The sequence below is a fragment of the Saccopteryx leptura genome, chromosome X (genome assembly GCF_036850995.1).
Source record: "Saccopteryx leptura isolate mSacLep1 chromosome X, mSacLep1_pri_phased_curated, whole genome shotgun sequence".
NCBI lineage: Eukaryota > Metazoa > Chordata > Mammalia > Chiroptera > Emballonuridae > Saccopteryx > Saccopteryx leptura.
This window is the reverse complement of record NC_089516.1, coordinates 53,601,804-53,627,996: the sequence shown is the minus strand read 5'-3', so window position 1 is coordinate 53,627,996 and position 26,193 is coordinate 53,601,804. Positions and strand designations below refer to the sequence as shown.

The 26,193-nt window shown below is 44.7% G+C and overlaps 2 protein-coding genes across 2 annotated transcripts in view; one reads left to right on the top strand and one right to left on the bottom strand.

Moving 5' to 3' along the window:
• Positions 1-5,696: 5,696 nt before the first annotated feature.
• Positions 5,697-9,675, bottom strand: CETN2 (centrin 2). Its single transcript, XM_066356228.1, has 5 exons — positions 9,568-9,675; positions 8,465-8,623; positions 8,018-8,146; positions 6,775-6,912; positions 5,697-6,322 (listed from the first exon to the last, which is right to left on the bottom strand). The coding sequence occupies exons 1-5, from the start codon at positions 9,568-9,570 to the stop codon at positions 6,233-6,235; spliced, it is 519 nt and encodes a 172-aa protein (XP_066212325.1). The 5' UTR covers positions 9,571-9,675; the 3' UTR covers positions 5,697-6,232.
• A 148-nt stretch (positions 9,676-9,823) lies between these two features.
• Positions 9,824-26,193, top strand: part of NSDHL (NAD(P) dependent steroid dehydrogenase-like) — a 40,133-nt gene continuing 23,763 nt past the window's right edge. The window contains exons 1-4 of the mRNA XM_066356902.1: positions 9,824-9,975; positions 18,896-19,008; positions 21,839-21,997; positions 25,503-25,649. Of these exons, the coding sequence (XP_066212999.1) occupies positions 9,972-9,975; positions 18,896-19,008; positions 21,839-21,997; positions 25,503-25,649 (423 nt within the window). The 5' untranslated portion in view covers positions 9,824-9,971. The remainder of the gene's footprint in view (positions 9,976-18,895; positions 19,009-21,838; positions 21,998-25,502; positions 25,650-26,193) is intronic.

The following is a 26,193-nucleotide window of genomic DNA, read 5'->3' as shown; positions in this document are numbered from 1 at the left end:
TATTCTAAGCTCTTCAGGTATCTTAGTTTATTTAACCTTCACAGATATCCTTGAGGTGAGTTATAGTAAATAACTCCCTTTGGCAAATGAGGTAACTTGCCAGAGGTCACATAAAGAAACTTCACTAATCCAGCTCCAGAGATACTTCACCACTGTTCGTGGTTCCCCTCATGAGGTTGGTGCCAGTTCTTTCAGATAGACAAGTTCATCCTGAAAGCATTTCTTTTCAACTGTATATAGCAGAAACAACAACCCCACCACCACCATCCGAATCTCTGTCACCTGCCTCTACTCATTCATCATTCCCATGCTTTTCTGACTTAGTTTGTAGTCATCAGCCTACCCGTTGGTCCTACACTAAGCACACAACATTTGTTAACTCCTTTGACCTCACAGCACCCTGTTTTCTAGATGAGGAAACTGAGGTTTAAGGCAGTTAAGTCATGTCCCCTAAGGCCACAGCTGCTGAGTACAAGAGTTGCGATTTGAACCAGGTATAACTTAGTCTGAAGGCCAGCTCCTTCCTGAGCTTGAGGCATGAAGAAGATCATTTTGGGAAAAGACAGGATAGGGAAAGCAACTAACAAAATCATTACATAGAGACAATATAATATGGTGATTTTTGTGTCAGGGAACCAGGCACTGCAGGAACCCAGTAGGCTATGCAACCTCATGTTGACCAGCCATTTCTTGGAGGTCTATATATGAGGACAGACCATCCGCTCATCAGCCTTGAGGAGTGGTCCTGCTCTGATGACATGCCCCATTTTGTGCAGGTAATGAAATTCAGAAGATGCAAACCTGCCCCTTTGGCAGCATAACATTAGCTGAAACTAGATATATTCAGCTGTAATTTAGAGATGCTCCCTGTGCTCTGGTAGCTATGGAAATGCCAGCGTTTCCTTAGCAACAGCTCGAGTTCAGCCTTGTTGCTAGGAAATGCTGAGGTTTCCAGGATGCTGCATGAGTCAGACTGCTCTAGCTCGTGTGCAGAGGCGTAAGCACAGTGTGGGCTGAACCCCAAGGAATAGATGGTTCCTTTTGTACCTTGATCCTTTCAGGTCACCCTGACCCATAGCCAAGTGGAAGTGGGCTGCACAATGTGTGAGAAGTCTTAAGAGGGGGATGGAGAAGGAATGCTATGGAGTAAGCAAACTAATTAGCAAAGTCCAGATGAGCCCAAGAGATATCAGGAAATAGAAGAAGACACTAGGTTTCAGGAAGCTCTTCAATCTTCAAGTCTAACACTTGGCTGTTTTTACAAGATTATCCCATAGCACACACCTGCTTGGTTTCAAGAGAAGGCCCAAGATTAGAACTAAGGCTAGCCTCATGGATGTGCAACCTAGGCAGTCCTACAGGACCCCATGCTTAGTAGGGCTCTGTATGCTTGACATAATGCTCTGTTGTCACCATCTTGAGATTAAATTTTTTAATAAAAAACCCTGAATTTTTATTTGCATTGGGCTCTGCAAGTTGTGTAGCCAGTCCTAGTTACAACCTCCATTTTATAAAGGAGAAAACTGATCCATAAGGAGCAGGCGTAATTAGCCTAAATTCACATGTCGGAAAACACACATTAAATTCCACCGTACTTGGCTTTAGCTTCTTTCAACACCAGAAGCTGGAGACACTTGACCCAAACAGGCCTTCAGCATGAGAAGGCACTTCTTGGATCCTCAGGCAGGAAGAAAGGGATGGCTAGAGTTATGGTTCCCACACTTGTCCTGGGGGTTGAACAGAGAACTAAAGAAAGCAAGGCCCAGGCAACTCCCAGTTTAGTAGAGGGAACTGCCAGTGTTAAATAGATACAATTGGAATAAGGACTGAGGCATCAGCGAGTCTATGGCAGGCCGTAACAGCACTAGTTCTACTCATATCTTAGAAAGCCTTGAAGAGGATGTCTGCTTCTTACAGCCCTTGATCCTTTAAGAAATGAAAAAGGAAGGGGTCGACCAGAGTAGCTATTGTAGGGAAACCTTGGTAACATACCAGATATACAGGGCAAAGAAGAGAAAGGAAATGAAAATTACTAGCCTCGAAACTATAGCAACCAGAAAGAAAAGGGAGAAAGGTACTGGTTAAGGGAAGGCTCAGAAGAGAAGACTGGGGTTCAGCAGAGAAAACCCATAGAAGAGGTTACTTGGCTTCCAGATACGTCAAGTTCCCATGGTGATGTTTTTAGAAATGGTCCCAGAACCCCTGTGAGAGTTTTTGAGCACTGCTGATTCCATTACTAGGATGCTGTCACTGTTTCACAAATATGATCAATGCAGACTGATTAATTTTACTACAGTTGAAGGTGCACAATATTCCAGCAACTTCTAGAATATAGGATATTGAGTTGAGCAGGTCATCAGATGTGGAAAGGAAGTGGGAGCCACTTGCTGTAAGACACTTATCACAATGGCCCTGGAGGGCTCAAGAAAGGGTAGTTCCTGGACTGTGAGGGAACGTGGCATCATGAGGGAGTGCTATCTGGAAGCAGGAAGTTCTAATCAGACAAAAGAATGACTAGGTTAATAGTGGGATGACTACTGGCTGTTTTCTATGGAGGTGTGACTGAGTTGTAATCATCAGTAAAGTGTTGTTTGAAATGCATTACTCTCTCTGAGAGTGCTGCCAAAAATCCTAGTATTTTAAAAGTGACAAAAACAAGAATTTAAAATCTGATAGAGGGTGAAATAACCTCAAGAGGGCCCCCTGGAGCAGTCAATGTGCATTTCTTCCCTTCAGTGTCCAGTCAGCGATCTGAGTCCAGTAGCTCTTCTGAAAGGATAGGATCTGAGCTTCCTCTCCTTTTTAAACAACTTCCTTAGATAGAATCTACTTATCTCAAGCCTGAGTGTGGCTACCAATAAATTCACCTATTCCTAGCAGTGAAAACACTTTGAAGAAAAGACAAATCCATCTGAGAGTTCATTCAAGGAAGCCTGATAAACCTCTGAGTAACTAGGGAGGATCATAAGGCCCCACAAGAACTGACTTCTTCTCCCTTCCCATCTCTCTCACCTTCCCTCCCATAAAGTTTCCATTCCCTCCATCTTCCTGTATCTCTCCACATCCTCACAGGAACTGACTCCATCTCCTTCTCTATCCTCACCCCTCCAAACCCTACACCTCTCTGTTCCAGCTTTATATGAAGGCACTTCTGATCCCTCTCCATCCACATTCCTGCCACTTCCCTATGACTCTCTCTGGTCCATCTTACATCAATTGACTTTGGCTCCTTCTTTTTCCCAATACCCCACCTAACATGAAATTTCCCCTTTCTCTCCATCTCCCCAACTGTCATCCCCCTCAACTACACCGGCATATCTTTCTCTGGTCAAGCCCCATATGAAGTTACCTTTCCTCCCTCCTCCTCCCTCTTACCCCAACTCCCATGGAGCTCTCTGGGTCATCCTCACATAAACAGATATCTGTGTTCTCTATGTCAAAATCCCACCCCTACGCCCCTACAGCTCTCTGATCCAATCCGACATGAACTGACCTATCTACCCTTTCCCTCCACATCAGCCCTAAGCAGAGACCTATTTAGGCTGAACATGAACTAACACCTGCTCCATCCTCCTCCCCATCACCCCCAAAACCCCTACAGCTATGGTTCATCTGCCATAGCTGTTCATTCTTGAACTGACTTTTGTCCCTTTTCTCCCCCTCCCTCCAGTCACTCTTCTCTGCCCACATGAATGACCTCAGTCACTCCTCACTCCCATCTCACTCCCTAATGTGTCCATCATTAATTGAACTGAATTCTGTTACCTCTCCACCCCAACCCACCCTACACCCCCTACACCTCTCTGGTGCACCCACAAGTGCTGACCCCTGTTCCTTATCTGCCTGCCCATCCCATCCACCCCCTCCAGCTCTGTAAACAATCCCCATGAGCTAATCTACCCTGCCTTTCCCTCCCTACCCACCCCTACGCCCTCCAGATTTTACCCAACCACTCCTCATACATCTCCCTGGTCCAGCCCCAAAGAAACTAACCTCTTCTATTTATCTGTCCCCCATCTCCCCTACAACTCTTGGCCCAGCCCCACATAAGATGACCTCTGCTTCCCTCCCTCTCCATCACCCTCCACTCACTCTCCAATTTTCTGCATCATCTACACATGCACTGACATCTCCTGCTATCCCTTCCCCATTCCTGTCATCCCCCTTATCTATCTGGTCCAGTCCCACACAAACTCACCCCAGCCCTCTCTCCACTGACACACTCCCACCCCCTTGCTGCTCTTTTCTGCCTCCACATGAACTGATCCCAGCTCCCTCTCTGTCTCCATCTTCCTAAACACCCTGAGATTCTGCTCCAGTCCCTCATCCACTGATTCTCTGTCCCCATCTCCTCCACTGAGCAACTGCCAACCTATTTTAGAATGGCTGCTGGTTATGGATATGGCCAGCACCTTATGTTAATTTTTTCCCTCAAGGATAAGATGTGACTTGCCACTCTCCCCTTCCTCAAAAGATTTCTGACTTTGTTTCATTTATGAAAACATTAACCAGGAGATGTATTTCCAAGGTGACAGTCAATAGTAAAACGGGAGTAGGGTCCATTCTTTCCAATATTGTATGTCTTTTATCAGATCATATACCTCTTATATGAAAACAGCAATATGGCAGAGGTGAAATTCTCCCAAGAAATTTTGTCAATTCAACTTTGTGGATAGTCATCATAAAAGCTTCATGGGCCCACCTTTAACAACAAAGCTTACATGACAATATCAAAGGAATGAGAGTAAGAACACTTCTGAAATGACTCCTTCTTGGACACTGAAGCCAGGTTCTTTATGTATATTTTCATTGGATATCCTCCCCCCCAATGATTCTGAGTTAAGCCCAACTCTTGTCTTTATTGCACAGACAAGGAACCGGAGCCACTCAGAGATAGCTTACCCCCAATTACCCAGCCAGGAAGTGGTCGAACCTGTGTGAGAACCAAGGCTACTCTGGGCTCCCCCACATGCCCCAGTGCTCCTTAAGGAGTAGTCCCTCTGCAGATTAATGGGGGCTAGCAAGTCCTCCCAGTTGCAGGGACTGAGGCCCAGGGTTACACCTCTTTAACGTGCTCCCCACCTAGGGTTGCTAGTTGAAATACAGGACACCCAGGTAAAGTGGAATTTCAGATCAAAAATGAAAAATGCCCCCAGCAGTTTTAAACCCTCTCCTCATCCTGTATAGATGAAGGAGCATTGCATCCTTGTTTTCCATCCCCCCTACCCCTTCAGGGTTCCTACCCTCAGTCTGGGGCAGAGACCTTAATGCCATCATCCCTTGTTGGACCAGAAGGAAGCTGAATAAGATCACCCAGCCCAAGCCAATGCCAATATTCTGAGACAATATCGAGCAGATAAACTGACCAGAGGTTGCCTGAATTAAACCTACCAACATAATAACCTGGCTTTCCAAAATCTGTCCAAAGATTACCAATAACTCTTTTTTGGCCTTGCACTTTGTCAAAATTATTTGGGGGGCATCATTCAGGCTTAAATGAAACGGATTCTTTTAGTTTTACACAGACAGGTTCCCAAGGCAAAGAAACAATTCATGCCAATAGCAAAGTATTATTTCATTTTCTGCCCACAGGCTGGTAAGGAGTTTGGGATGTACTAGGCTGCCTTCAACACAATGGTTTAGATTAGAAGAATAACTCATAGTCAAGACTAAAGAATTCATCTGAGAACAAAAGCTGAGAATAAGAAAGGTTTTATTTTTAAGACAAAACAAATAGCAAAAACAGATCGAAATGCAAGTGAGACAGTTCACTGGTTTTTTTTTTTTTTGTTTTGTTTTTAGAGAAAGCTGTGCACAGGTGTCAGTTAAAACCGGAACCATCAAAGAGATGTCTGCTGCTTATGGTGATACAGGTACAACAGGTGCTTGTCTAATAAGTCCTTTTGTGGTGGCATAAATGTGGGAATACATGACAAGAGTGAAGCAACAGAAGGCAGAACAGCAGGTGGGTGAAAGCTTTAAGACCCTTTTCTCTACTCCAATGTGCTCTTGCTCTGCTTTGTGAAATTAAAGGAAGCAGCAGGTCACTTCACAAAGAACTTTAATGTCAAGGAACACTTGCAAAAGTCTAAAATAGATGTGAGGTTGTTACTAGTTATACAGGGAGGTCAGTGGGGGAAAAACAGTTTGTGTTCTTAAAAACCAGGTTCAAAACAATGGCAGGCACTAAATCTAGTTATGTATGCTTGCAACAGAAAAGAAGAGAGGAATCTTAATAAAGGCTGGTCTTTTTCATGATGCGCAGAAACTCTTGCTCATTGACTTCTCCGTCTCCATCTCGATCAGCTTCATCAATCATTTCCTGCGTGACAGCAAGGATTCAGGTTAGATTAATTCATAACTAAACCAAAATGTGACCAATAAACAGATTTTTTTTTTAAATGCTAGATAGACAATTGTAGTCCACCCAATGAAAATATGCTGTTTATAATAGCTTGGCTACTGAAAAGTTATCTGAAATCTAAGTCATCCTTTGTCACACATATCACCTAGAAGGGAGCTTGAAGGGGGATTCCTAAAACCTAAAATTGTAAGTAAAACGGTCCATGTCTGTATTTTTCTGGGAGCAGGGTTCATAGGTTTGTCACACTATGAGAAATTAATTATCAAAAGAGAAATTAAATGGCCAGCAGAGGGACAAAAAAGCACCAGTTTTCCTTCAAAGTGGTGCTCACATCAGAGAAAATGTAACTCAGAAAAGTCACCCAGGGCTCCAAGCAGGAATTCTGGGTTCCAGTGTGATGCATTACAAACCTGAAGCTCCTCATCAGTGAGATTCTCGCCCAACTCCTTGGCTACACGTTTTAAATTGCTGAACGATATTGTCCCAGTTTCATCATCATCAAAGAGCTTGAATGCCTTCAGGATTTCTTCTTTGGTATCTTTCTCAGACTTAACAAGTAGAACATGAAACATATGAGCAGGGAAACACCGCAGTTACTCATGTCCTGCAGCCCTACTACTGCCTGCCCCCTTTGCCCTGCCCCTATATCATTACATGGACTAAGTGACAGCCTTAGTGACCTAGGTCTTAGGTCACAGGATATCAAACAACATCCAGAGTAGAAAAAGACAAACTCAATCACATTATTATTCCCAGAGGCTAAAAAGGACCTTGATAAACTACTACACTTAAAGTATACTTTCTGTACAAATCAAAGAGAAGGTGACTTGTTTTTTTAAATATAGAGGTAGAGTTAAAATTAGGGGAAATATGCTGCTTAAGCTGGTGTAAGTCCAGGAAGAAAAATATAGGTCCAATTAGATTATTTCAAAGCAACAGAATTATCAGAGTAGGAACAGACCTGTGCCCTGGAAAACACACCTGAGATACTGACGGAGTTACTTTTTCACAGATCACTACAACACAGATGAGCCACACTAAGGAGGAGCTGAGGCCAAAGAAAGAGCAATGGCCCAATGGGAACATACTTCCTGGGTGGGATGACACTCAGGGGAGTGAGGTCACATGACATATAATACTCTAACTTGACCCTTTGGACCTTTTAAAAGAATGACATCTAAGAAACTAAAGAAAGGCCAAATCCTCAGTGCAGAGAAAAAACACAGCTGCTGAAGCAAAAGATCCTCAGGCTAATGCTGCCCAGAATAACAACTGGGGAGAGAAGAATGTCAAACCTTAAAGTATAGGGACTTCATCAGTCAAATTGCAGCAAGACAATACCGTTGGTGTTTATAGGTTTTACTGCCTGTGGTTATCACATTGACATAGCAGTTAGAGAATGATAATTGCAAAAAAGTGACAGCAATAGTACTTTCATTACTTTACAGACAGTAAAATGACTCTTCTTGTGACTGTGGCCTTGAAGAAAGCCAAGTAAAACTTAAGCATCCTAATTCTCAGTCATAAATCCTATCCTTTATCAACTGAACTCTCCATTTTGTCTTAACTTTTCTTCAATAAAGACATCTTTATACCTAGATTCAATTTGTTTATTATGGGATGAAAATATGCTGATTAGCTTAGCTAACTTACCATTTTCTGAGTCATCACAGTCAAAAAGTCATTAAAGTTCATTTTTCCTGTCCCTTCCTTATCAATTTCACTTATCATTTTCTTAATCTCTTCTTTCTTGGGTTCAAACCCCAGTGCCCTCATTGCCACCTACAATAAAAACAGGATGATCTCAATATACACATCTAAATATAGCAACAGCAAAAATTACATTGTTGAGAGCATTAAGCCAGCATCAGACACAATCATGTTAAAATGATTGGGAAACACTATAACATTAGGCAAATTGATATTTGACATCATTTATTTAATAACACTTGGGGTAAGTAAAGATAGGAAAACCACTCAGTGCACTCTTCCCTTGTTACTTTCTTCAGGGAGGACAAAAGGGGTAAAGCGGTGAAAGGGAAAGAGGACATAGAGGCAGAGGAAAGGCATGGCAGCTAAGCAGGAATGTACAGGACTTGCCTTAAGTTCCTTAACATCAATAGTCCCAGTTGCATCGGTATCAAAGAGATCAAAAGCTTGTCGGATTTCCTGGATCTGCTCTGCAGTAAGCTCTGGCTTAGGACTCATTCTTTTTCGCTGAGAAGTTGATGCCATGTTTACCTTCTTAAAGTTAGAAGCCTTTAGATGTTTTACAAACACATAAGCACAATATTATGTAACATAGTCCAAATTTTATATAAAATAAAGAAAGACAACCATATCTGTTTTTAAAATACTTTATACCAACCAATCCCAAAGCTTTGCTTAACTGGAGAGATAATAGGGTTTACTGGGAAGAACAATTTTTCCATGCACCTCTATCCCTCCCTTTTTACTATGGTTTCTAGAAGTAAGAAGATTTCTTGTTCTTTTGGACATCCCTTCTTGAAAATCATCCCAAAAGAGAGCTAGCTAAGGAGCAGAGTGTGGATAACTGTACAGATAATAAGCTGTCCCTGAATCTGGGGATCCTTATTCTAGAAATGTCTTTACGATGCCCACTTGCTGTACTCCCCTTCCAAGTACTCTTTCTGATTACTTCTAGATTTGGCCAAATACTAATAAGTTCTTAATATGTATAGACTGTCAATAACAAACTCTAAAACCCAACCCGCTCAGCACATCTATCGGTGCCTTCCCCAAAAGCTCAAAGCATTTCCCAAATGGCTCTATATTTAAATTTTAAAATGCGCGTTAACAAATATCATAAACTTTCCCCAGCACTGTGCGGAAACTTTGATAATGCGAGGCGGTCAGGAGGCCAGGGTCTGAGTGGGCTGAAGGCCTTTGGGGAATCTGAGTCTTCTTTGCTTTGCAACAGGTCGCCGACGGGGCCAGGAAGGCCAGGGAAGCCTGAGGGGCGGGTGGGTTAAGGGGAGGAGCTGTATGTTAAGGGGAGCCAGCGGCGTCTCACAGGCCCAGCAGGGTGTCTGGTGTCTCTTCCTCGCCCATTCGAGAAAGATACACGAGGAAAGAGAGGCGTGCCAAAGCCAAGAACAGCGAAGTAACAACAGAAGTGTGGCCGAGGTCTAAGAAGAGCTCAGACACTGGGCAAGGGGCGCGACAGGAGGGCAGACACTCACCATCACCAACAGATTCCACCATCCGTTGTTACGGCAACCCACGTACACAGAGATTCAGCGCAGTTTCCATAGTCTCGCGTGGGCAGCGCCGCTCCCCATAGATCATCCGCTTGCCGCCGACGCTTGCCATTGGTGCAGGGATGGAATGGGTGGGACTAACCCATGAAAGATACAGCCCAAGGCGGGGAGTGGTACGCTTGCGACAGAGCCCCGCCTCATTGGACAATATCACCCGCGAGCGCGATTGGTTGAACCTGCGCCAAGCCAAGCCAGTAGGGATGTTAAAGGAGCCTATACCGGTCGTGGGCCCACGCGGACAGCAGGAAAAGTGTGGCGGCCAGTGACCAGAGTTGGGTCGTTGCGGGCTGCAGTCGTGCTGAAACCGGCAAGGGAGACCACTAAGGATGGGTAAGAGTCGCGATCTCTCCCTTGGAGGCTGCTCTGTGTTGGCGACTGCGCGAGGAGGCAAGGGGCTGGGTGGGGCACTCCAGGTTGGGACTTTCTGGTCTGGCCTGAGTGTGGGTCGGAGGGCCTCAGACGGGTCAGAGAACTTACTGTTGAAACAGAGACTACTTCCTTGGTGTTACGACCCAAAGAAGGGAAGGCTGTGTGTCGTGCATTGTCGCACAGGTTCAGACAGCTGGGAATTAGAAGCCGAATCCAGCTGAGGCTTTCTTTGAAGGTGTCTCTTTTGAGAGCATCCCCCCAACCCAGAGAGAGTCGCTGAAGTTGTCCCCTGGCTAAAAGCAGCACAGGAATGTGGCTGGGGGCCTGGGAACGGACTTTGAAGGGAGTAAAGGAGATAGGAGCGAGTATGGAAGGGAGAGGTCACCACAGTTACACTCTTTGATACCCAAACACTCAAAGGCGAATAGGGAGGAGCATTCCAGGCCTAGGCACTCATAAGTTAAGTCGCAGAGGAGTTTTGGAAGTGTGAGACAAGTTTGGATAATTATAAGGGGTCGTTTGCAAGGGTTTGGGCTGAAACAGAGTTGCAGCAGTGGAGCTAGAAGTCCAGGATCCTCCTCCTCAACCAGCCCCGTGTAAAAGCTCTAAGTCTAAGTGGCTCTCCATCCTTACCTCCTTCCCCTGTGGACATTGGGGCAGTATTTAGGGAGGCAGGGGAAAGAGCAGAAGTTTCTCAGCCTGAGAAAGGCCTAAGGTTTATTAGCATTCCTTATGCTAATAAACTGGTCACCCACCTTCTGCCGTTTGCTTGCTTGATATTTGAGCATGAGCCAGGTCCAAACCTCAGTCATATTTTTTTTTGTCTCCCCCTTATTATCCAGCCTCCAAGTTCTATCAGTTCTCCTCCTTTAGTGCCATTTCTTTTATTCTTTTCCACCTCTGCTGCTCAGCTCCCAATGTGGGCCTTCATCATCAGCCTCCCAACTAGTCCAAGCCCAAGTTTTCACCTTGGCCTGCAAGGCCTGGTTTGATATGTCCTCTCCTCTCCCTGGCCCTTCCAGACCTGGGACACTGGCTTCCTTGCTGGGCCTCAAAAACACAGGCACCCTCCTACCTTAGAACTTTTACTACAGCTGTCCCTTCTGCCTGCTTGGTCCACTTCTTTTCCACCTCCTGGTCTTTGCTTCACTATTCCTTCTCAGTGAGCCGCCCTAAGCACCCTATTTAGCACTGTAGCCCCCAGCACACCCAAGCCCTACACCTTGCTCTACTTTTTTTTTCCCATAGTACTCTTCACCTTCTAACCTATGGTATATTTTACTTGTTTATTTTGTTCTTTATGGCCCTTCCAGCAGAAGATTAACTCTATGAGGGCAGGAATCTTTATTTTGTTCACAGCGGGCACTCCAGTACCTGCAACAGTGAGGGACACATAGGTGCTCAATAAATCTTAGTTGAAAGACTGGTGAGTAATCCCCGTTTCCTGCTTCTTACCGATATAGTCCACCCTGTTCAACCAGGTTAATCTTCCCAGCGAACAGCTCTGGCCAAATCACCCCCATGCTTTTAAACCTTCAGTGGTTCTCATGACTACAGAGTAAAGTCCAAACTCAGCCTGGCATCCAAGACTTCTGCCCAGTTTTGCCCCTCTTAGTCTTTCTTACTTCATGTCCCTACATGCCCTACTTCCCAGTCAGTCTGTAGGTAGCAGCCTGGCAGAGTAGAAGGAACAACTACAAGTTCTGCCTTGACCATGTACCAGCTGTGTGACTTCAGGCAAGTCTCTTGACCTCTCTGAGCCTCAGTTTCTCATCTGTTGAATGAGCCCAGTATTGTCTCCTTAACTGGATGCTTTTCGGATCGTATTGGTATAATACAGTAAAAGGGCCTAACATTTAGCAGGGTTTCAGGCAACATTAGTTCTTTTCTCTGCTTTGCTGTTGTCATTCCACCTACCTAGCATGCCTGGGCCTTAAACTTGGCTGACATCCCTTCTCCACACTGCAGCCAGAGTGCTCTTTCTAATCTTAACACTCACCCTTGCTTACAACTTCCTGCGGCTCCTCATCTCCTCCTCAAGTAACTCCATAGTTTGATAAACATCCCCTGCACCTTCTCAACTTTGCCCCCAGCCTTGCATCACACTCATTGTGACACAACTTATCATAGTTGCCAAGGCATGCTGGCTGTGTGACATCACCTTGTCATTCTCACCCTGGGCCATCAGCTGTCTTTTAGGACATGTACCCTCTCTGCTTGGTTCACTCCTCCAGGGCCTTGAGAGCTCGGAGGAATTGCTTCCTGGGCCAAGCTCCCTGCTCTGGGTTTACCCTCAGCAGTACTCAAAGACACTTCTCTAGTGATCTCCTAGGTCTATCTCTCATGTTCGGTGGTTGGCTCCTTGTCTTATGCAGGTTCTGCTTGGCAGTGGCTGGCACGTGGTGCCTTTTGAATGAAAGAATGTAGGAATGAGTGAGCTGACACAATTGGGTGCTCTTTTATGAGGTATAGCTCCCTTTTTATCCCTGGGGCTTGTTTGGGCCCCGCAGCAGCTCTGAGGTCAGCAGGAGAGATTGCTTCCCTCCAGATGAGACCGGCCGCAGCAGCCCAGTTCAGCCGGACTCCATTCCAGGCTCTTTGCTGGCCCTCCAGGAGCTCACAGCCTAGTGGGCCAAGAGAGATGTGGAGGAGAAAGTATAAACCAGTGTGCCAAGTGATAGAATAGGAGCAGACCTCGGTTCCGAGGAAGCAACTAACCTTTCCTAGGGGAGGGGGAAAGGGCTTCACAGAGATGACAGTTGAAATAGGCCTTGAAGGATGAGGAACTCACCATAGAGCAGAGAGGGAACAGCATACACTAAAGCTCACAGGCATGCTAATGGGTTTCTCAGTGGCCACCACAAATTCAGAGCCAGGACTTTTCTGTTTCCTAAGAGTAAATAGACAAGTGGAGAGACAAACAACTTATAGAAACATACAGATACCTCCAGTCTGTGAAAAGACAAGGAGCCACTCCTATTTCTGTATCTGGTTGGACAGACTGCCCCTTCCTTTTCTCTCCAGGACTCAGTAGTGTGGAACTTTCCCCAGCAGGAAGGAGGAAATTAAGTTTACTCGCTCCTCTTTTCTTTGAATCCTTTCAGCAGCCCTCCTCCTCTTGCCGAGGGGTTGAGTGAGGCACTTGGATTTCACCAGTAGAAGATGGCTCTCTTTTCCTAGATTCTTTTTATCCCAAAGACTTTGTCCCAGTGTGTATAAGGAGACATACATAGTGGTTTTTAATGGATTCAAAGACCTACCATTTTAAAGGAGAAAGACTTTAGGCTTCTGATTTGTGAAGCTTAACAATCACAGCCGGCCCTGGCCGGTTGGCTCAGCGGTAGAGCGTTGGCCTGGCGTGCGGGGGACCTGGGTTCAATTCCCAGCCAGGGCACACAGGAGAAGCGCCCATTTGCTTCTCCACCCCCCCTCCTTCCTCTCTGTCTCTCTCTTCCCCTCCCGCAGCCAAGGCTCCATTGGAGCAAAGATGGCCCGGGCGCTGGGGATGGCTCCTTGGCCTCTGCCCCAGGCCCTAGAGTGGCTCTGGTCGCGGCAGAGTGACGCCCCGGAGGGGCAGAGCATCGCCCCCTGGTGGGCAGAGTGTCGCCCCTGGTGGGCGTGCCAGGTGGATCCTGGTCAGTCGCATGCGGGAGTCTGTCTGAATCTCTCTCCCGGTTTCCAGCTTCAGAAAAATACAAAAAAAAAAAAACAAAAAACAATCACAGCCCCTAGTATGTGGCTCTTTAGGGTCTTATTTTCCCATTCAGAGCTATTCTTCTGAGTGAATGTGTAGTAAAATAAAACTGAAATTTTACCATTTTAACCATTTTCAAGTGTACAGTTCAGCGGCATGAAGTAGATTCACATTGTTGTGCAACCTTCCCCAGCATCCATCTCGCGGAACTCTTCCTCTTGTAGAAGTGAAACTCTGTGCCTGCTAAGCGGTCGCTCAGCAATCCGTCCTCCCCCGGCCCCGGCACCCACCATTCTGCTTTCTGCGCCTATGAACTTGACTACTCTAGAGACCTCATAGAAATCAAATGATACAAATTTGTCCTTCTGTGTCTGGCTTGTTCACTTAGCATAATGTCCCCAAGTTTCTCATTTCCCTTAACGTATGTCCTCAAGGTTCATCCATGTTGTAGTCTACATCAGAATTTCTCCTTTTTTGAATTTTTTTTATTGTGGTAAGAACACTGAGATCTACCTTTTTAACACTGAGATCTCCACATGAGATCTACCTTTTTAACAATATATAGTTGTGTAATACAATATTATTGGCACAATGGTGTGCAGCAGATTTCTAGAGCTTATTCATCTTGCTCAACTAAAACTTTCTGACCATTAATTAACAACTCCCCATTCCTCCTCCCCTGGCCCCTGGTAACCAGCATTCCATTCGTTTATTCTATGAACTTGACTGTTTAGATACCTTATACAAGTAAAATCATACAGTACTTGTCTTTCTGTGGCTGGCTTATTTCACTTAGCATAATATCCTCAAAGTCCACCCATGCTATCATACATTGAAGAATAACCTTTTTTAAGGCTGAAAAATATGCCAGGGTATGTATGTATATTCCACATTTTCTTCAGCCATTTATGTGTCAATGATATTTAGGTTGTTTCCATCTTGGCTATTGTGAGTAATGCTGCAATAAGCTTAGGAGTGCTCATATGTCTTCGAGCTCTTGGGTTCATATCTTTTGGGTGTATACACAGTAGTGAAATTGTAGGATCATATGATAATTCTATTTTTAACTTTTTGAGGAACCCCTATACTGATTCCCACCACTAGTGCACAAAGGTTCCAGTTTTTCGACATTCCTATCAACACTTGTTATTTGAGTTGGTTTTTATATTTTCATAATAACCATTCCAGTGTGTGTGAAGTAGCATCTCATTGTGGTTTTTTAATTTTTTTTAATTTTTAATTTTTATTTTTCTGAAGCTGGAAACGGGGAGAGACAGTCAGACAGACTCCCGCATGCGCCCGACCGGGATCCACCCGGCACACCCACCAGGGGGCAACGCTCTGCCCACCAGGGGGCGATGCTCTGCCACTCCAGCGCCTGGGGCAGAGGCCAAGGAGCCATCCCCAGCGCCCAGGCCATCTTTGCTCCAATGGAGCCTCCGCTGCGGGAGGGGAAGAGAGAGACAGAGAGGAAGGAGAGGGGGAGGGGTGGAGAAGCAGATGGGCGCTTCTCCTGTGTGCCCTGGTCGGGAATCGAACCCGGGACTTCTGCACGCCAGGCCGACGCTCTACCACTGAGCCAACCGGCCAGGGCCTTCATTGTGGTTTTTGTTTGCATTTCTCTAATGATTAGTGATGTTGAGCCTCTTTTCATGTGATCATTGGCCATCTGTAAAGTCTGTCTCTTGTGGAGAAATGTCTCTTTAATCAGAGATATTTTTGGTGTTCATTTTAACCTAAGCATATTACCACATGGGGGATTTAGGTTGGGTTGGTTGCCAGTGGGATCTGACTCATTCCCCTGGATAGTCTTGGGTACCCATTCCCTAGAGATGACTAAAGTATCACCAAAATTCTCACCTGGCTTATAGTATTTACAGTCTTTAAAATAATTAGTATATAGTTTGATTTTGTTTTTGTTTTCAAAAGAGGCGGGTTTACTGAGGACTGCATGAGCCTTGTGTGAATAGTATGCATCCATGGGGCCAGGACCTCCCAGGTCCTCCCCTAGAGATTGAGGGGAAACAGGCTCTAAAGCTTCTTGCTTTTCTAGGAGAGCAGATGGGCTGTGGAATTGGCAGTTGTGCTATTTGAATATCAGTACTGTGAAGAATACTTGTGTTGATACTGGGGCTGCTGCAACAAATGAACACACCCAGAGGAGGAGGCTTAAAACAACTGACATTTCTTCTCTCCCAGTGCTAGAGGCCTGAAATCAAGGAGTGAGCAGGGCTGTGCTCCCTCTGGGGGCTCTAGGGGAGGGTTCTTCCTTCCTCTTCCAGCTTCTGGTGGGCCCAGGCATTCCTTGGCTTTGACTGCATCACTGCAAATGCCTTCAGTCATGTCATTTCCTCCTGCTTCCCTGAGTATCTGGGGAAATTGAGAAAGAAGCCAGCAGTGGGTATTTGTGAGTATAGTACCAACAGAAAAATGGCAAACTTGTTTGCTGCCATATAGCTCTTGCATCTTTGTTGAGTGTCTGTGTGTATGCGATGGAAAGCAGAAGGAGGTCTGCATGGGTGTGTACACACTGTGTACTCATGGGTCCAGTGGATATGTGAGTACATGCTTGGTGTCAGGCACCGCACTTCATGCTGATATTGCAATGAGCAAGACAGAACTCCTAGCACATGCTTCTAGGCCTCGGTGCAAGTGCCCAAATGCTCATTTCCCCAGCTGATACACGTTGAACCAAATAAGTCAAAGCTCACCAGCCACATCTGGTAAGGATGGACAAATAACAGGGACCCCTGCCAACACAAAGAGGATTATGGGATAACAAGAGGGGTGGGATAGACATAGAACTTGCAAGTCAACTTGCACATTCTGAAAAGGTCTATAAAAAGTGAAGCTTTGCAATATACAGTGTGTTGTCCGTAAAGTCATGGTGCACTTTTGACTGGTCACAAGAAAGCAACAAAAGACGATAGAAATGTGAAATCTGCACCAAATGAAAGGAAAACTCTCCCAGTTTCATACCTATTCAGTGCAGTTCGATGTGGGCTCACGCACAGATTTTTAGGGCTCCTTAGGTAGGTATCCCGTATAGTGTCTACAGACTCGTCACCGACTGATGGCCTACCAGAACGGGGTTTCTCCACCAAACTGCCGGTTTCCTTCAACTGCTTATCCCACGGAGCAATGTTATTCCTATGTGGTGGCGCTTCGTTATAAACATGCCGATATTCACGTTGCACTTTGGTCACGGATTCGAATTTAGCGAGCCACAGAACACACTGAACTTTCCTCTGTACCGTCCACATCTCAACTGGCATGGCCGTGGGCTGCTCCGCTGTATACACGGTGTTACGTCATCATCAGCGCATGCTGCCACATCATCCTACAGAAACTTGGAGGGTTTTTCCTTTTATTTGGTGCAGATTTCACATTTCTATTGTCTTTTGTTGCTTTCCTGTGACCGGTCAAAAGTGCACCATGACTTTACGGACATACTGTATTTTCTTGATAATTTTCATATATTTTCCTCATAATTTTCAGAATTATATTTCTGCAGCTGGCCCCATCATCAGGCATTGCGAATCCTAACATCTGTTTCAAAACCATTTTAGCCGCCCACAGTTCCTAAAGGAACACATGACCATGACGTGTGTGTGTGTGTGTGTGTGTGTGTGTGTGTGTGTGTGTGTGTGTGTGTGAGAGAGAGAGAGAGAGAGAGAGAGAGAGAGAGAGAGAGAGAAGGTTTGGAATTAGATGAGAGCAGAGCAGTCATGGTATTTGAGACCTCAGTGCTGGCTTCCTGCCTGCCACCTCCTCCTCAGAGTGTTCTCTGAATCTAGCCTTCTCTGAGCAGTTAAACTTTTCCTTGTCATGGATTTTGCTGTCTCCAGATGTTAGGGGATCTGTGATAACTCTTCATCTGTTTAGTATCATTGTGGGACTCTTTCAACTGGTATGCTTCACTACTTTCTCCCAAGATTTCCGATTGCCCCAGATACTCTGAGTTCTTCCACATAGTCAGGGTGGCTTTAATTTCACCAAGAAGGAAAGGTCCACATCCTGTCACACTCTTCCCCCTCCCAGCATCCCAGGCCCTGGCATCTCCACGATGAGCATCTAGTCCATTTTATTGATGGAGAATCTGAGCTGCATCAAAGAGACATGACTTGAGCAGATTTACAGTTTTTGATAAGGCCAGGACTGGACCCCAGGGCTCCCTAGGTCTGTGTATTTTCCCACTGCACTGCCTTAGTCTAATGATCAACACAGGAGAAATAGTAATTGAAGTACATTAGTGCCATGGGAAAAGCTACAATGCCAAAGGTGTTATTTTTGTTGTAACTGATGAATGAGATTATTTAACTGGCCTCCCAGTCTGCCCCTAGTCCAGCTATACAGTGAGTTAACGGGATAGAGAAGTGGCCTTCTCTAAGAAAGCAGCCTGCATCACAGGAATGGTGGCAAAGGGCTCCAGCCAACAGCTACAGTTAAAGTTCAGCTCTTGTGAAAACTCGACAGGGGGTTGACATCCACAAAAAATACTAAGCTCTAAAACATGTTTTGATGTTTCTAAACATGTCTTTAAGAAGGGTTAGCCCTGGCCAGTTGGCTCAGTGGTAAAGCGTCGGCCTGGATGTGGAAGTCCCAGGTTTGATTCCCGTCAGGGCACACAGGAGAAGCACCCATCTGCTTCTCCACCCTTACCCCTCTCCTTCCTATCTCTCTTTCCCTCCCACAGCCAAGGCTCCATTGGAGCAAAGTTGGCCCAGGCGCTGAGGATGGCTCCATGGCTTTTGCCTCAGGTGCTAGAATGGCTCCGGAGGAGATGAAGCAATGCCCCAGATGGGCAGAGCATCGCCCCCTGGTGGGTGTGCTGGGTGGATCCCGGTGGGGACCATGCAGTAGTCTGTCTGACTGCCTCCCTGCTTCCAACTTTGGGAAAAAAAGAAAAAAGAAAAGAAGGATTGCCTGGCTGGTAGTGGCACAGTGGATAGAGTGCCCACCCAGAACGCTAGGTCTCTGGTTTGAAACCCAAGGTTGCCGGCTTGAATACAGGATCATCAACACAATCATGAGGTCACCAGCTTGAGCAAGGGGTTTTGGCTTGGCTTGAACCAAGGGTCACCAGTCTGATCCCGGTCAAGGCAGTACAAGAAGCAATCATTATACAACTAAGTGGAGCAACAAGTTGATGTCTCTCTCTCCCTCTTCCTCCCCTCTCAAAAAAAGGGGATCCCCTGATCACGAACAGGACCATATCTGGAGCTGAAATAGAACAAGCTGTTTGCGAACCAATGAGAGACCAGGTCACAGGGACATATTTGACAGAAGACATTCCAAAAGTGAGTACTGACACAACAAAGGTTAGCCAAAATCAGATAAGGGGAAAGTTGAATACCTATATATCAGCAAGCCATTGATAGTTAGCTGTGTTAAACATTATATTTGGTACATTTATTAAATCAATTGATGTTGAATGTTTTTCTATTGAAATATATAAGATATATCTTTATTTAAGGTATCAGTTACTGCTATATGATAATGTTAGAATGTAGTGGTTAAAACGACCATCATTTCTTTGTTCACAAATCTGTGATGTGGGCTAGGCCCAGCTGTGGGGTTAGTGTATGGTCTCCCCTGGGCTTACTCCCTATAGCAAGGCCTGAAGATTTTTCGATTCATTGTTAATGAATGCTAATGCTTCAGAAATGTAATAATGCGAAGATAAAATGTGTTTATATCAAATATTAATAAAGGAGAACTCCCCAGGACGGTCCCGGGGGCTACCACATCAGCCTGGTTCGGGTGTACAGCTCAGTGTAAAGCCTCCTCTGTGCCCCCATAGTTGCGGTTAATCTAATATTCTGGTGTTCAGACAAACTAGCAGAGCCACTTGCCAGCTGGAGTTCCTTATTTGCATAAATTAGGATTCTACTGATAGTTGGCAACCAAAAAAGCAAGCAGAAACGTGTATCTACATTCCAATGGTTGTATCAGAACTTGTTCTTTCTCACTGATTCACTTTATAGAAATTAAAAGTTATACATTTAAGTGCTAAAAGCAAAAGAATATCTTCATATTAACATGTAAAGGTATGAGACTTCTCTGGAAAAAAGGGAAAACAAATGTTGGTAGTAACCCAGTGGTCTAGATCATTCTTTTATTTCAAGATTATACTGCAGTTAAAATAAATTATCTAGATGACTTTCTTGCCAATTCTTTAAACTCTCTCTGGAGCAAGAGTTTTGTTTCTGAAATACAAATTGGAAATCCTTAAATCAATTTTGTGATCCAGAACAAGATAATATAGCTTTAGGATAGGAATATCTTTTGAAATGTGAAAAATTTACATTAAAATATAGTTGGGAATAGTAGATAAATGTACAGATGGATAGATAAATAAGTAAAAATTGGTCCCTTTTTTTCAATTATAGTTAATATGCCATATTCTGTTGATTTCAGGTATATAGCATGGTGATTGGACATTTGTATGACTTGTGAGGTGATCACCCCAATAAGTCTGCTGGCACCATGCATAGTTATTGCAATGTGTTGACTATATTCCCTGTGCTGTACCCGGCACTATCTATAATAGACAAACTACGGAAGCAAACTAAGTATCCATCAATAGATGAATTGGTAAAGAAGATGTGGTGCATATATAAAATTGGTAAATTATTGATTGCCTTATGACATTTAGTCTTTTTATAAACTTAAAAGATATATGCCTGGACTTGCTTATATTTTTCAAGAATGTAGGAAAATGTTTGAGAATATAAATCACAGTGAATCAGAAAAAAAAAAGAACACTCTCTAAGATGCTGATTTTTATAGCTCCCCTCAGTAACCCATTCTTGAGTTTCATTACCTGTTTCCAGTCTGGAGTTTTATTCTAATACATGTTCCGTATCCGTTGTGCCCACTTCCCCTGTATCGTCTTTCATGGCCTTGAAAAGTAGTTATTTCCAGGATCTCTAACCGTGTAGCATTATAGATGTGATTAAAGACATTAGTCCCTCTTTAGGCCCAGGCAGACTTTATGGAAACCAAGAAAAATCAGTTTGGGAAGCAGAGAGGCTCGGAGTTATTTGAAGAAAAAAAACAAACAAATTTGCCTGTACAACTAACTTGGAAGAAGGGACGAAAAGGGATTTTTGTGTTTAACTTGCCTATGCCCTGGGGATATCTTAGAAATTTCAGTCAAGGTGCAAATTATTGAGCATGATATGGTTACACATATCTGGGAATAATCCAGTGTACACAGGAATGGGTGGAAAAGATCATTTGGTCAGAGTGGATAGTGAGGCCTGGACAAATGATGCTAAAGCTCCAGAGCTGTTTCCAGCTGGCCAGTGGTCTCCAGTAAAAATGTCATTCCAGATGGGACACCAGAGTGGCAGGAGTGGACCTGTGGAAGGGGCCCTGACGCTCCTTGAGTCTCTTACATTTCTCAATTGTATAGGTATGTAAGGAAGAAGTAGGGAAGTGAGTTAGTGAGCTCAGAAAAGGGAAAGCAAAGCCCGGGGACTGGCTAACAGCTCACCCATCCTCACTGCAGCCCCGCCAGCAGGTCCCACCAGACGGTAACAGTCTCGGATAAAGCAAGAAGGGGTTGGATGATGAGCCCAACGCCACCCAGCTCAGCCCAATAGGGTCAGGGAGAAAAAGGACCTGACTTTCTCCTACAAGTGTGGAGACTGGGCTTCCATCTTTCTGATGTTCTGAGTGTGAGTGTGTTTTGTTTCTATTTTTTGTTCGTTCTCCCTTACAAGTGCCCAGGGATCAGCTATCAGAAGCAAGAAGATACCACTTTTGTTTTTGTTTTGTTTTTTTAGATTGTCAGTTTTGATAGGTGGTTTAAGTTATTTCAGAGGTGCCTCCTGTTCCTTTCACTAAACACACCACACGTTAGGTCATCCAGTACAGCCAAAGTCTTTCTCAGTCTTCTTTTCTCTTTCTCTCTTACCTCATTACTGATCCCAGGACAGGAGGTTTGCCACTGGTGATAGAATACAAGAATTGTATAAAGCTCCTGTGTTGGCTCAAGAAGGCTTTCAAACAAAGAGATGGACCTGCCATCACAGTGGTTTATGATGCATGAGTGCGTACAGTCTCTTTATAGGCTCCAGTTCTCACAACACCGGTGTCCCTGCCATCCCTCTCTCTCCTCAGTCCAAGAAGTGCACAGTGATCGGAGGCTCTGGGTTCCTGGGGCAGCACATGGTGGAGCAGTTGCTGGCAAGAGGCTACACCGTCAATGTATTCGATATGCGTCAGGGCTTCGACAACCCCCAGGTGCAGTTCTTTCTGGGTGACCTCTGCAGCCAACAGGTAATGAGCCCCCCAGCTTTACTGATGCCCCATAGGCCCCCAAATGGAAACCATTGGACTTTCCCTGCTCAGAAGCCAGCGAAATTGTTTCAAAAAAAACTATTTTGAAAAATATTAAAGTTATAGGAAAGAATTTATCACACAGCCACATGCTTCCTACTCAGAACGAATAACTGTCATTTCTGTTGCTACTACTTCATTCTGCCATGGAAGTGCAAAAGCAGCCTGGTCAATATATACAATAAATGGACGAGTAGGGCTGTGTGCCAATTAAACTTTATTTACAAAGTTTTCCATTGGCTGTAGTATACCAGCTGCTACTCCAGAGTATGTACCCAGAAGTACAGTTGCTGAGTTTATTTTACTTTTTTATTGAGATATAATTCACATTTCATAAATTTCATGTTTTTAAAGGGCACCATTTAGTGGTGGTTAGTATATTTACAAAGCTGTGCAGCCATCACCACTAATTCCCGAACATTTCCATCACTCCGAAAGAAAACTCCAGACCCCTTAGCAGATGCTTCCCATTTTCTCTCCTCCCTCCCAGCCATCCATCTCCTCTGTCTGTGGATGTGCCTCTTCTGGACATTTCATGCAAGTCTAATCATACAGAGTTTGTGCTTTTATGACTAACTTCTTTCACTGAATATAAAGTTTTCAAGCTTTACCCATGTCATAGAGCAGGGGTCCCCACACTACGGCCCGCGGGCTGCATGCGGCCCCCTGAGGCCATTTATCCAGCCCCCACCGCACTTCCAAAGGGGCACCTCTTTCATTGGTGGTCAGTGAGAGGAGCATAGTTCCCATTGAAATACTGGTCAGTTTGTTGATTTAAATTTACTCGTTCTTTATTTTAAATATTGTATTTGTTCCCGTTTTGTTTTTTTACTTTAAAATAAGATATGTGCAATGTGCACAGGGATTTGTTCGTATTTTTTTTATAGTCTGGCCTTCCAACAGTCTGAGGGACAGTGAACTGGCCCCCTGTGTAAAAAGTTTGGGGACCCCTGTCATAGAGTATTAATATTTTGAATTTTATCCAATGCTGCCAAATTGCTCGACAAAGCTGCTCTGTCAGTTTTTTGTTCCCCCAGCAGTGTGGTAGTACCCCCGTTGCTCCACGTCCTTGCCAGCACCTGGTGTAGTTAGACTTTTAGCACTCGGTATAGTCTTTTGGTGTTTCTGTTCCACAGTGCTTAGAGTCACATGTCCTTCCTGTTGGGGACTAAGAATAAGATCATCACTGAATGCTGAAATCGGTAGAAGGTTTCTGGGGAGGATGATACTTGCAGAGTCTCAAATGATCACCCCACAAATTACTTTTTAATTACAGAAACTGAAAGGTACCTTTTTGATGGCCAAAATCTGGCAGCTATCACCTTAGCCAAGTGATTGAAGTCAATATGCCAAAAGTAGTGTATTGAGCCTGAATCTAATCATGAGGAAATAAACTGATCTGAAAAGTGGCAGTGTTCCACCCTGGCCGGTTGGCTCTGTGGTAGAGCGTCGCCCTGGCGTGTAGAAGCCCCGGGTTCGATTCCCGGCCAGGGCACACAGGAGAAGCGCCCATCTGCTTCTCCACCCCTCCCCCTCTCCTTCCTCTCTGTCTCTCTCTTCCCCTCCCGCAGCGAGGCTCCATTGGAGCAAAGATGGCCCGGGCACTGGGGATGGCTCCTTGGCCTCTGCCCCAGGCGCTAGAGTGGCTCTGGTCGCGACAGAGCGACGCCCTGGAGGGGCAGAGCATCACCCCCTGGTGGGCAGAGCGTGGCCCCCTGGTGGGCATGCCAGGTGGATCCCGGTAGGGCGCATGCGGGAGTCTGTCTGACTATCTCTCCCCGTTTCCAGCTTCAGAAAATAAATAAATAAATAAATAAATAAATAAATAAATAAAGTGGCAGTGTTCCAAAAGAAAAAGAAAAAAAAAAGGGGAGATGGATCCAGATTCAGAGACAGAAGAGGTACCAGGACTAAATACAATGTGATCAGTCCATGATTGGATCCTACATCCAAATATAGAAACGGCTATACAGGACATTATTGGGACCATTGGGGAAATTTGGTTGTAGACTGATTTTGGGTAAGAGTGTCTGTCCTATCTTACTTCTACATATGATCATTGTTTTGTAGTTATTTAGGAGGATGGCTTTGTTCTTAGATGCTAGATGAAGACTTTAGAGGCAAAGTGGCACAATGTCTGCAACTTACTCTCTAATGATTTCAGGGGGGAAAAAATCATGTTTATGTGTACCTTCATAGAGAGAATTGCAACAAAATAATAATAATCAGTGAACTTAGGCACATAATCCATGGCTGTCTTTTGATAGTGTTAACATCTATTGATGGTCATTTCTAGATCTTATTACTTAATAAGTCTTTGCCAGATGGTGACATACTTTCATTCTTTCTTTGTTTCTTATCTCAAATCTTTATACCTTATGTGGATTAAATGCTTTACTCTTTCCCTTTATTTACCAGTTTGCAGAAGGGATTCTTATTCTTACTGGTAATCAGATTGGCTCTTCTTTGGCCAGTGGGAGCCTATATAAGTTGGCTCTTAAGTTCTTTTAACAGGACCCCAGGAGCCTTGGCTAGCTTTCTTGTTTTCTTGTATAACAAGGTGCTCCTGGCTCATCTATTTCCTGCCCCAGATCTGCAATCAGCCATTTCTCTGGGGAGCTCTGGTTCTTCTTAGCAGTAAATTAAATATACCTATTTTCAATCCCTTTCCAGTTGTTGTTATATGTGTTTTTTCACAGAAGAGTATATTCCTGTGGATTGGCCATTTATACATGGTATAGGACTTTTTCTTCTTTCTTTTTTTATTTTTTTCAAGAGACAGACAGGAAGGGAGAGATGAGAAGCATCAACTCATAGTTGCAGCACTTTTAGTTCATTGATTGCTTCTCATATGTGCCTTGAACAAGGGGCTCCAGCTGAGCCAGGGACCTTGGGCTCAAGCCAGCGACCATGGGATCATGTCTCTGATCCCACGCTCAGGCCAGCAACCCCACACTCAAGCTGGTGAGCCTGCACTCAAGCCGAATGAGCCCATGCTCGGGGTTCTGGGACCTCAGCATCCTAGGTCAGCTTGGTTCTATCCACTGCATCACCACTGGTTAGGCAGTGTGGGACTTTTTCATATAAGTCATAATTTGTGTTTGTGAGCTCATCTTCCCCAGGAGTTTTACCCTAGGTGTCCTGAATCGTTCCCCACCCCATGGGGCATAGTGGCACAGATATTACCTAGAGCTGGATGCCCCAAACTAGTTTTTATTAGGGACCAGTTAATGGGGAGAGGGCAGTTAAAGGGACAACATTGTTTCTTTCCCATGTACTTCTGTATTTTTTAAATCTTTTACAATGAGAATATATTTCTTTGTTAATGGTGAAATTATAAAAGGGCAAGACACCTATGTGCCACAGATTTGAAAATGGAAATGTGAGGAGGCTGTTTACTTGTGTAAGAAAGGAGTGATGTGTTTTGTCTTTGTTTGCTTTCCAGGACTTGTACCCAGCTCTGAAAGGTGTAAGCACAGTTTTCCACTGTGCATCACCCCCACCATCCAGTAACAACAAGGAACTCTTTTATAGAGTGAATTACATTGGCACCAAGAATGTCATTGAAACTTGCAAAAAGGCTGGTGTTCAGGTAAGCAGACCTTACACTCACTGTAGAGTGAGTGCTGTCACACATTTCTAAATGTGTGGGGGCCAGGATTCTTGCTCTCCCCCTGGGCCTACCCAGGCTTGCTTCCGAAAGTGTTGGGAAAATCCTAGAAATAAAGCCCTGGAGTGGCTGGGCCAGTTTGAGTTATAATATTCTAACTACATTGGACTAGACCATCAGAGGCCCCTAAGGTTTATTAGTCTTTGGTTAAAGAGCTACAAAATATAGATACTGCTTATTTTTTTTAAGTAAGAGGAGAGGAGATAGAGAGACAGATTCCCACATGCGCCCCAACCAGGATCCACTCAGCAACCGCCGTTTTGGGCCAATGTTCAAATCAGCTGAGCTATCCTCAGGGCCCAGAGCCGACACTGAACCAATCGAGCCACTGGCTGCGAGAGGGAAAGAGAGAGAAAAGGGGAGAAGGAGGAGAAGAGAAGCAGAGGGTCACTTCTCCTTTGTGCCCTGACTGGGAATCAAACCCAAGACGTCCATATGCTGGGCCAAAGCTCTATTCACTGAGCCA